Source organism: Leguminivora glycinivorella, chromosome Z (assembly GCF_023078275.1).
Source record: "Leguminivora glycinivorella isolate SPB_JAAS2020 chromosome Z, LegGlyc_1.1, whole genome shotgun sequence".
In the NCBI taxonomy this organism is placed as follows: domain Eukaryota; kingdom Metazoa; phylum Arthropoda; class Insecta; order Lepidoptera; family Tortricidae; genus Leguminivora; species Leguminivora glycinivorella.
The window spans coordinates 46,950,910-46,963,698 of NC_062998.1; the positions used below are offsets into that span (position 1 = coordinate 46,950,910).

At 36.5% G+C, this 12,789-nt stretch overlaps 1 protein-coding gene across 3 annotated transcripts in view; it reads left to right on the plus strand.

Annotated features, from left to right (window-relative positions):
* The window catches only part of LOC125240890 (protein NDRG3), a 112,330-nt gene that overhangs the window by 54,068 nt on the left and 45,473 nt on the right, over positions 1 to 12,789 (plus strand). For all 3 annotated transcript variants that reach the window (XM_048149043.1, XM_048149045.1, XM_048149044.1), the window contains one exon: positions 11,609 to 11,726. In XM_048149043.1, coding sequence (XP_048005000.1) covers positions 11,609 to 11,726 — 118 coding nt within the window. The remainder of the gene's footprint in view (positions 1 to 11,608; positions 11,727 to 12,789) is intronic.

The window sequence follows — 12,789 nt, forward strand, 5'->3', positions numbered from 1 at the left end:
GCGCCGCTATAATCTGGAATAAACAGAGTATCAGAACTTTTAGGAAAGGTTTTCCCATTAAATAATAGACAACGAAAAATAACTCACAGGCGGTATTGGACCCTTAAGTCTAAGGAGAGACTTCGCCTCCTTATGTGTGTTCTATCGCCTATACAATGCGTTTTTGAAATGAAATGAAATATTTATTTTCCAAGTAGGCATATCACAATGCACATATGAACGTCAAATAAAGCTACGTCGGCTCTAACCCTACGCCTCAGCCTCGAGAAGATTTCAGTCCCCCCTCAGTTGGAGGGGGGTATTCACTATGGGACCGGTAAGAAGCTCGGCGGGCCACTTCTTTTCAAAACATTACATCTTATAATTAACATGCATAAAAAAAAAACAAGATACAAGTACAAAGCTACTATAATAAATAAATAATAAATAAAAATCATTTATTTCCGACTCAGGGTCCATAGATGGTTAGTAGAACATTACAACTCTAAAGAACTAATATTAGTGTTAGTAAGACATTTACCTAATGCTAAGACTTAAAAAAACTAAAACAGTTCACACTTAAAACCTAGACATGGAACAGCGTGCAGCATTTGCCATCGGTTGAGCATGGGGCCACTTTCACGCTCCATAAATACGCTCAATACTATGATTAATAAGAGATGTTAGAGATTTATAGAGTCTCTAAGTGTCGAAGTACATCTAAGAAAAAGATAAATTATACATGATGAAGAAAAAAACGAACGAACGAAACTGACGAAACGAACTGATACAAATAAAAGATATCTAAAATAACTTTAGAGTTGTAAAAGACTCTTGATGTCTCAACAAAAGAAGAAATATATATATATATATATATATATATATATATATATATAATATATATATATATATCTACTTTTTTTTTCCTTGGAGATGTATATGGTCTCCAAGAGTCAGAAAATAAATAAACAAACAAGGACCGAACAGAGTGCCTCAATGTAATCTTGCTTAAAATTAATGTTACAATATAATAGTATAGCCCCTATTAGCTGAAACAGACCGGTCTTCACAAACAGCACCCGTTCACGAGTATCTCAGCGCTGTGTTCTGAAGAACTGTTTGACATGATGCCAACGACCACTTTTCATCATCGCACCGCTCATCATCGACAGGGCGCTCATCCACACACCGTGCAACCTAAATGGTCGCGCACCGTGCGGTTTCAGAGGCATTTCCTCCCACGGACGGTCCGGCTGTGGAATGAGCTCCCTGCCGAGGTATTCCCGATGAACTACAGTACGGGGTTCTTCAAAAATGGAGTGTACAAGTTTCTAATGGGTCGGCAACGCGCTTGTGACACCCCTTGAGTTGCAGGTGTCCACAGGTTACGGTGACCGCTTTCCAACAGGCGGGCCGTATACCTGTTTGCCACCGACGTGGTATAAAAAAAAAACACCATAGTAAACACGGAGTGTACCTAATCGCCGAGAGCACTCGTGTCATGATGGCCTGACTATGAACCAACCAATTTGATACGAAACATGTCAATATTGTCAATGTATAAAAATATACTTACCCCCTTGTTCATAAACGTATTCTAAAGTTATCAAGCTGATAAAGTTCGTTTGTCCCTTTCCGACGTATTGGTGTGATAGAAAGGGACAAACGAACTTTATCGGCTTGATAACTTTAGAGTACGTTTATGAATAAGGGGGTTAATATATAAAATACAAGTACAGTAACTATAGTCTTAAAGCAGTTCTCCATGTTATATATTGTCCTCGTTGAATGTCGCTCACCCGCTTGGTTAGCCGAAGTGCCACAAGTGCTACGCCGAGTGTCAGAAGTGCTACGCCGTGGGTGTGCATAAGATGCGGCCCTATTCGAACTATTCTTGGCGTCCAATGACATTTCTTCAACCAAACACGTCACTTTTCAGACACTGACCTATTAGCGTTAATCGAAGAGACTGTACAGATGTAGTGCGAAAAGCTTTTCCTTATAGTCATACTTGTTATGGAGAATTTTTGGCCAAAAGCTGCACTTTTGGATGGAAGCAAGCCGCTTTGCATGGTGATAGTAGACATCATAGTAAACGATTTTTTCCGAGGATATCGAAATTTCATCCCTTAGGAAGCCGAGCGTAGCGAGGTGTTTTATGAAAATTAAAAAAATTCTATCTTTTTATTGTATCGTCCGATTTTGACAAAACGTATCTCAAATGAAAGGTATTTATTTGTGTAATTTAAAAAAAATACAAAGAAAAAAAATTGAAAGAAAAGTAAGAAAAAAATAAAAAAAGTAAATTTACGTCTCGCACTGAATAACTTCAAAGAATGACAGACAAAATGTACAATGTCGATATACGAGTTTTTTTTTTTTTTAATCTAAGACAGATAAATTTTTAGTTGAAAACTGAAGACCGCATCGAAATCAGATTAGCATTTTTTAAGATACAAGTTGCCAAAGTTGGGAAAGATCGCTTTATATGGCCACTTTGAAATTCCTTTGCCAGAAAGTCAGAAATAATATGTTTATCGGACACAGAAAAATACATAGTAACAGTACACATCAAAATAAAATTAAAAATTCTGAGGATATTATAATTTCATCCCTTAGAACGACGAGCGTAGCGAGGTCGGTTACGAAAACCGAAAAAAAAATCTCATTTTTTTGTACGTCGTCCGATTTTGACAAAACATGTTTCATTTGAAAGGTATTGCTTTATGTAACTTAAAAAAAAATATTGAAAAAAAATTGGAAAAAAAATGTAAGATTTAAAAAAAACCTTCATTTTCGTATCACTCTGAATAACCGCAAAAATCATATATCGAAATTATACTCCGTGTCTACTGTTTTTTGCGGTTATTCAGAGTGATACGAAAATTAAGGTTTTTTTAAAAAAAATCTTACATTTTTTTTCCAATTTTTTTCAATATTTTTTTTTAAGTTACATAAAGCAATACCTTTCAAATGAAACATGTTTTGTCAAAATCGGACGACGTACAGAAAAATGAGATTTTTTTTTCGGTTTTCGTAACCGACCTCGCTACGCTCGTCGTTCTAAGGGATGAAATTATAATATCCTCGGAATTTTTAATTTTATTTTGATGTGTACTGTTACTATGTATTTTTCTGTGTCAGAAATAGTACATTACATCAGAGGCCGGGAAAATGAGGATTTCCGGCCAAGTGGGTATATACGGTCGAGCGAGCGTGCGAGCGAGGCCGGATAGGGATACGAGGCCGGGAATCCGTTTTCACGCCGAGGCATGTATAGTGCTTTTCTCAAACATACAATGAAATAAAAAAAAATGCTCTAAAGGACAATATTTTATAAAAAAAAGTTACTTTGCAGGCCTAGGCCTAAAAAATAATATGAAATCCCTTTACAGTCCTCTCGAGTTGTTGCGCCCAAAAAGCGATACTTCCCAGCCCATTTTAAGGAACGTAAAGACAATATTTCATTGCATGTTTGAGAAAAACATATTATTTCTGACTTTCTGGCAAAGGAATTTCAAAGTGGCCATATAAAGCGATCTTTCCCAACTTTGGCAAGTTGTATCTTAAAAAATGCTAATCCGATTTCAATGCGGTCTTCAGTTTTCAACTACAAATTTATCTGTCTTCGATTAAAAAAACTCGTATATCGACATTGTACATTTTGTCTGTCATTCTTTGAAGTTATTCAGTGCGAGACGTAAATTTACTTTTTTTAATTTTTTTCTTACTTTTCTTTCAAAATTTTTTTCTTTGTATTTTTTTTAATTAAAAAAATTAATACCTTTCATTTGAGATACGTTTTGTCAAAATCGGACTACACAATAAAAAGATAAATTTTTTTAATTTTCATAAAACACCTCGCTACGCTCGGCTTCCTAAGGGATGAAATTTCGATATCCTCGGAAAAAATCGTTTACTATGATGTCTACTATCACCATGCAAAGCGGCTTGCTTCCATCCAAAAGTGCAGCTTTTTTTTTCATAACTAGTATGACTATTAGTATTTTTTTCGGAAACATTCGTATTTGTCATGCTACTTTGTTCAGACAGCGTCAGTACATCTTGTACTGAGACTAACTGAAATGGCATGACAAGTTCGTACTTTTCCATAAGAAGACAAAGGAAAATCTTTTGGCACTACATTTGTGGCGAGTCAATACTTCATTGTTTAGAAGAGAGAGTCAAATCAGACATCGTCAATAATGTGTAAATGGAATTATGTTGTTTTATAAAATCTGATAAATTTCTTCAACGTTGTAATATAAATAGGTATTTATCCAATTATTCTGTTTACATACGTTTTTATCAAAAACATGATAATTTTGTTATGAAAACGTGGCAATGAAGGAAACTCCACTTTATTTTGTGACATTGCCGTCGTGTGTGAAGGAGTAACGCTGATTGTCACAAATATACTGTAACCTTTATGAGCATGAGTAGCATGACCAACATTAATGCTAGCGGCGGGCGTCTTAACTAATTTGACTCTATGAGATTTAACATAGAAAAGCCCACAAAGTGCAGGGCAGCAGACTTGCACATAGCAGCTAACAAACAGCAGCTAAGTGCACTGTCACAAACGTCGGACTCGACAACATAATGCACAGGAACTCACCCAGGTGCAATAAGTGGAATGCCATAGTACGCCCAGTCATCCAATAAGCCTCTTAGCTTGTAGATAGTAGATACTGAACGCTACGCGGTTCTTTAAGTACTGATAGTTTAATGCTTAAAAGACGTTTTATTTTCTGCAAGTATTAAATTGTTTTCCATTAATATTAAATTTATAATATAAATCCACATCCACATATTACGTCACACCAAATTTCAGGTTTTTATACCCCTCCCCCCTCCTATGTCACGCTTTTTTGTATCCCTTTAACAGGGATTGTCACATTTAGTATGACCCCCCCACCCCCTAACACTGTGACGTAATATATGGATGACGCCTAAGTGGCCGTAATTGATAAAGTCGATTGAAAAGCTCTTGAGAGAGAAATCGCGTTCAAATTTATAAAGATATGTAAGTATTTACAAGGATACGTCTAGTGCAAACATAGCCATAAAAAAGTTTTCTGTTGTTAAAAATAAAAATTGTAATTCTGTTAACTAGGAAAATCCCAGAAAAGTTAATGGATCACATAAGGGAATTTTCAGAATTTCGGACCCCCTAATTAACGTAAGTTGTTAACAAAAATTAACTCACTGTCAGTTTTGTGACGATAATTAAGCATGAAATTTCAATAAAAATATTGTTTTTTGTGTTAGTTACATAAACTTTAAGCGATAATCTACGTCCAGAATGTGAAAAAAGTACATTTTTAGACATATTTTTTCTTAATTGTCGTCACAAAACTGACAGGCGAATTAATTTTTGTTAACGACTTACGCTAATTGGGGGGACCCAAATTCTAAAAATACCCATAATTTACTCGTAGTCTTGAAATGCGATCCATAATAATTATTAAACTGTTTAGTTAGGTACAATTAATTAAAATATAAATGCCGAATTTTATTCAACACAAATTGCTTCATCTGTGTAGGACAGTAGATTTCCGAAGCATTAGAAAATTCAGTCAACGTTCCGCGTTTGCGTTTCATTTTCCTCTTTCGAGTGTTCTTTATTTAAAGCTGGCTAAAGAGATAAAATTAAATTGCAAAATGCTTCGGAGAGAGAGAACGAACAATTTTATAATAATATCAGAATAAGGCAGTTTTTTAAGATATTAAATATGTAATTTTATAATAACAAAAACAAGGAAGCATTTTCCGAATACATATTTCGGGTACATATTTATAATATACGAGTATATGTACTATTATTAACCCTTAATTTGGCAGAGACTCTGGTGACATAAATTTTCCGATTTTACTTAATATATTGAATAACAGGTGTTTTTAAAGCGTCCGAAAAATATTTAAAAAAATCTAGATTTATTAGTTTTGGAAAAAAAATATGTCCGCCACAGCGGACTCTGCCAAATATTGGGATAAATTAATATGTCCGCCGAGGCGGACACTGCCAAACATACGGTCATTTAAAATAAACAAGTATTTCTTAACATATATTTATTTTAAAAATTAACAAATATAATAATTTTGTATGAAAATCAAAGTAATCAAACTGACACATATTTATAGTCAAATATCATTATTTTAACTTTTTTCCGACTTTTTGGCCAGGTTGCACAGGCCGTGATCACGACAGACTGATGTGACAGTGATGTCCCAGCAAAATGTCGTCGAAGATGTAAACAACACAAAACTACCCGAAATTAATTATATCAATGTTCGGGGCAGACAAAGAAATTATAAATTTTGATCTACCCGGTTTTCTTTAATGTTTATTGCCCCTCGCGCGACATGTAACATTCACAATATCCGCGCACTACGTATACCTAAAAGTGCCAAAATTTTAACTGCTTGGTCCAGCACCACACGCTGTTGGATTAAATAAAAAATCTAAGCATAAAAGCAGGCCACCAAAACAAGAAAATCAAAATAATAAACAAAACAATATAATAATTTGTTACAACACGTGTCACCGCAACATTGGCATAGTCCGCCACGGCGGACAAATCGTATTTAGTATATATTTGGCACTGTCCGGTGCGGCGGACAACTTGTTTAAATGATAATTATGAGTATTAGAAATTGAGAAATAAATTGAAAACATAACCACTTGCAACTATTATGTAATATATTTTATTATTTATACAACAGAAATACCCTGTTCTTACAAAAACCAAAAGAAAAACGCATAAATATTTTGCTAAAAACAGTTGACTTCTAATGCGGTGCCATCTTGACGAGTAACTGTCAAACGAGTGTTGACAGTGGTCAAATAGTATTTTTATACAAAGCATGTATCATAAAAGAGTCTCTTTCCATATGTTAAATTAAATAAAATTCTACCTAAAAAGCGAAATATTTTTTTTTATCACCTGTCCGTCCCACCGGACTTTGCCAAATTAAGGGTTAACAGATAACAACTTCGTTACATCATCACTCTTTAGTTACAAACTTATTATTATTATTCAGAGCCCACTTCAACTTAACCGTTTCCCGAGCTACGTCTATTATTTGAGTCTTACAGCGCAGGGTGGTGTTCCGGATCCGATCCCTTAATTTTACACCTAATATGCTGCGCTCCATAGCTCTCTGGCAAACCCCGAGTTTGGACTTCTGAGCTTTCGTCAAAGACCAGGTTTGAGCACTGTAGGTGAGTACCATACGCACATGTCTAGCCTACGTTTGAGTGTCAGAGGTAGGTCTCCTTTCATTAGGTGTTTCATTGACCAATAGCTCTTCCAGGCGTTTTCAGTGCGTCTTTGAACTTCTTTGTCTTGTCGCGCCTGGAAAGAGATTTCGCCTAAGTAAAGGTATTCATGAACATATGTATGTGATGTGTTCTCCGTTTATCTCAATCCTACGATTTGTGCTGTTAGTCATGACCTTAGTCTTTGACATATTCAGCTTCAGTCCAACCTCAAGACATGCGTTGTTAAGGTCTTTAGCAAGTGACGTAACTCGGGTGAAGTTGAGGAAAACAAGACTATATCGTCGGCAAACCGGAGGTTGGTTAGCTTCTTTTCGCCGACAGATAAGTCCTTCTCCTCCCAAGACGGCGTAAGTTTTTGGAACACGTGCTATAAAGTGCTGGTGAAAAGCTTCGGCGATAGCGGATCTCCCTGTTTAACTCCTCTTTGTATATTGGAAGGCGGGCCAGAAGACTGGAGCTTAATGGCGGCGGTACTATTTGAATAAATGGTTTCCAGAAGTTTTATTTAACTCTGGACCGCGGCGTAGTAGGCAGGGTCACTACGCGCTAGGCCAGACCGATCGTCAAATTATTCAATTATTAAACAGTATTTTTATGTAAGAAATGAGTGATATCTCTCCAACTCTTAAAGCTTCTGTAGTGACACCATCCTCACATGCGCTCTTGCTGTATCTCATTTTCTTAAGGGCTGTGTGTAGTTAGGAACTAATACCAATAAATCATATCACGTCTTTGCCTTTGGCTAGTCTGTGGCTAAGAGTAAACCCATTTATAATGAAAAAACAGTATACTTACGCTGAATAAACCGATCGGCCGTTACAAAACAAAAATAGTTCATTGAATAACCCACAAACGACTCCGTTTGCACCTTCCAAGCTGGGTCGCACATTGAGGCATTCAAGATTTGTCCCGGTCCTATCTGCGAATATGGGGCTGATGAAAAGAGCTATTCACATGCAACAGAGCTGGCGCCCTAGATTTCTTACAGAGACAAGATCTAACGACCTCATTGAAATGATAATGTGTATTCTGTATTGTGCTTTTGTGAAAATCCTTGGTCGTAAGCGGCTAGTAACTAGTAAGTAGAAGTAGGTACCAGTTATATGCAAGATATTAGGTTTAATTATATAATGTTGGGACGTCGTGTTTTCAGTTTAGTCACCTTTGGGGCTCATTTAGACGGCGCACGAACTCTCATGCGATTTAATTACCTATACAACCTATAACCTTACATTCAATTAAAATAACACCAATCAAATATATGAAGCTCACATGCGAGTTTTTTCACCATGTAACTAAATAAAAACATAAAAACCCATGTTAAGAAAACATGCTATCATTTACCGCGTCCTCGAGTTACAAATTTCAAGTTCTAACTGTTTTTTCACGCCGCGCGGGGGAGAATATTGCTTTTAAGAGGAAGGCCATAATTTGCGCTGGTGACGGAAACGTTCGCGCCTTTGCCTCCGGCCACGGAAGCGGGCGGCGCAGCGGAATGGAAATGGAATTACTTACCTCGTGCCTAATTACTATAATAAGAGCTTATTAATTTATAGGCCGATTTATTGAAGCCCACAACGTCAGAGAAATTAACACAGCTAAAATTGCTAGCTTTACCTTTACTTTTTAAATAATTGCTAGCTCTTTACCAAAGAAACCTATAGAGCACCTACAAATACTTAAGTAACAGTTTGTTTACGATTGAACTCACAGATTTTACTGTAGTGTGGCCACAAAGTGATCTCTCATTTAAAGTTCATAACTGCACCCACACTGATCGCAGAGATTATCTAACGATACACAACTCGTTACCTGTGTTTGCTCAAATTGCTCAATTGTATTTGTATTTCTCTTCAGATGGAGGTGCTTGTCTGTGCAGTTCAATTTTCTGCATTTCAACTCGCGAAGTATTTACATATGTCTGCAAGAGAGATACGCTAGGATTGATTTTATAACAATATAAGATAAAGATAAGATAAAAGACATTTATTCGTGACATTCACAACACGTACAAGCATCAACAAGAAAACAAGAAAGACAGAGAACCGAGCATTAAGTGCGCATCACGAAATGGACCCAAATATGGAATGGATGGAAATATTGAATGTGCATACATGTATTTAATTCCAATGTGCGAATTTATAAAAAAATCTAACTGCATCTGACTGTAAAGTTTGTTATTTGCATAACAAATACATATTCGTGAATGTTCCTCTTTGCATAATTGCACTTGCACCTCTCCAGATACGTACGTAAACTCGTGAAGTCGTCTGTTAGTGCAGAATCCTGTGACGTGTCGTTTCGCATTTGTTTCGTTCATTTTATTTTACCTGAATACTTTAATACATGGATTTCCACTTTTATGCGAGTAACGGATGTGTTGTAGGTGATTTATTTTTGTACAAAAAAGTACTTTCGGGACTATGTGCTGGCATGGCGTAGCAGTGGGTTTAAGTCACTACCTACATAGTATAAAACAAAGTCACTTCCAGCTGTCTGTCCTGTAGGCCTAGCACATGATGGCCGCGAGAGTATGTCGCCGCGAGATAGATGACACGTCTTCTTCTAACTGTATTAATGACATAAGGACGGGTAGTCTATCTCGCGGCGACATACTCTCGCGGCCATCATGTGCTAGGCCTACTGATATATAAATATATGCTTAGATCCTTAAAATTACAGAAGAATTTTGATGCGTACTTTTATTAGCCAGAGTGATTCCTGAGGAAGATATAATACCCGTAGGAAACCGGGGCGGGTCGTTAGTTAACTATAAATACTATAATTCTTAAACTTACTTGCAATAATCAACAATATAAAATGAGCGCGAGATCACCACGCGTAGTAGTTAGTAATATATAATCCTAATCAAGTATGATTTTTCTTCATTTATAATTATTAGAACAACTGAGTCGTATTACTCGAATTCTAAACCATGTTGAGCGCTAAAGTGTGGTCACTTCGAGTGTCTTTTGTGCTCCATCTTATAGAGTTGGAATAAATACAATTGAGCTGATCGTCTCTTGCTAAACTTTAGCCTCAGCTCAGAACAAGGAGAAGGACCCAACAAAGTAACTTGCTTTGCATAGGACTACAAGCTTTGCAAGTTTCAACTGCAGCAATCTTCAAGGTCAAGTTCCCAAAGGCGATTAAAAGTTATGCTCGAACGTTATGTAGGTCTAGGTGTAGGTACGAATAGTTACTATTGTTTTTCATACTTTTTGATTATAAACTGTTTAAAAAGTTTTATCACAGCACACTACAATTACTACATGATAAACCTTGAGGTTGACCTGATTCGTTTTGAGATGGGCATGTTGTCACTCTGCATCGTTAATTTCATCTGATTTTTCTGTATCATATGTTTGAAGTGCGCAATAATAGTACCTACATTGTGCAACGTAGGGCGGAAGTAGAATATTGCTAAAAAGAGTAAGTTTTAAAGATAATTATGCCATAAAACTAACTGTACACCTACATGCAAAATAATTTCCAAGTAGGTAAACTTACTGTTATACCACAGGCGATCAAAACACGCAAACGATTTCAACCGCCCCAAGTTGGAACTTTGCGGTGTAACAAGCCTCATGGCAGCAGAGTTGCAGTAATTGTGGCCAAGCACTAATTAATGCAGATTTATAGGCCGTCCCGCAGCTGCAATAGGAAGTTTCAAGCCATAATTATATGTACTGGTCTAAGCTACTGCCAAGCTACGAGTTATACATATCTGATATTTAATCATCATTTGCTGGCCCTTCATCCCAAATACTGGGGGTCGGTGAAGCATGTCTTTTTCCTCCACATATCTCTATCGGACGTCAATCGTCATCTCATCATTCACTTGCATTCGTTTCATATCATCTCTGAGATAATAAGTAGGTACTCAAAATAATTATTCCTATATGAACGTTTCAAATATGTTACACAGAGTAAAATATTAGTTATGCGTAACATTAAAAACTTCTGGATTTTAACTGCAGTAATACCTACTTTGAAATAGGTACTAAACTCCATCTTAACTCAATCTGTCGAGGCGCATGGGCTCTTGAGTTGCAGCGACAATATGCAACTATACTGAAGTCTGACAGCTACAGTTTGACAAGTAGTAACTTCTAGCGAAGCACTAACTTACTTTCAACCCAGTTCCCTTGTTATAGATCTGGTTATTTATGCGTTTAGAATGGTAGTAATAAAATAAGGTAACAATCCGTCGAGGCGTATGGACTAGTGAGTTACAACATATGCCTACTATACCGAAGTTGGACTAATATATTTACCTCGCAAAAGTTTGATAATAACTTACAGAGATATCAACTTGTCTTACATGCAGCTCCCTTGTTGCAGATATCTGCTTCCAACCGTTCTTCAACTTCGTGGACATGCGAGCCTTGCTGGAAAACTTCTGCGTGTATCACATCAACGCGCCGGGGCAGGAGGAAGGCGCCCAGAGCTTGCCGGAGGAGTAAGTACTTTATTTTACATTGTGTATTCTATTGTAACTTTAAAACGGACGGCGTTGTGAGCTGTTGTCCCCGTGGTCTCGGAGAAGACTGGCTCGAATTGACATCAGTATCAACAGACCTTCCGAGTACTAACAACCGCGCGAGTTTTTCGAAATACCTGCCCGCACTCGGACTTGTTTATAAACTTCAACTGCTTGAGCTCTATTGAGTATGTACACACAACATTAACGATATTTGGTTTATCGACTATCGATATTGATATTACTTAGTATTGTGCTGTATAATGTGTATTCTAATTTTAATACGTCTAAGCTTAGACGTTGATACGCTATAGGGCAGACTTATGTTAATGTCGAGAGTGGTGTTATGAGTTGAAAATAATACAATTGATAAATCTGAATGCTCAACGAGCACTACAAAATACAAGTTTCTGTATGAGGATTATTACTTTCAGTTTATTGGTTTACTTTACCTACCTATTTTCAAAAACTCGAAATATTTTAATGACGACTCCATGACTTGACCGTAACCAATCTGCTATTGCTCCTATATTCGATAGTCATTTAACAATTTCCATTATTTATGTGGAATTTTCCATCTAAAAGTGAATATATACTCTAGTATTTATTAAAACTCCATTAAAGTGCAAGCAATAAATTACACGATAAAATAAAGTAGGTAAATTAACGTAGGCGGCGAGGGAAACTACTCCGGTTAAGTTTGCAATTGCCGTTATGCGTTTTGGACTGCTAAAAGCGCCATGAAAGCAATATTTAAATGCTTGCAAATTGTGAGAATGAAAGCAGAATTTAATTTCATACCAAAGGTAAAGTGTGGCTGACGGTCGACAAATATTAATCCAACATTGGCCAACTTTTTGTCAATGATTTACTGCACTCACCTAAAGTAACAGCATTCTTGTACATATAATGTACAAGTAGACTATCTATTATACCTACATGTGCTATGAAGTTTCTGAATTCACTTAATTGAGTCTACAATAGGTACTGGCATAATCATGACCACAAAAAAATCTTACACTTTATGTGTTACTTCCTGTAA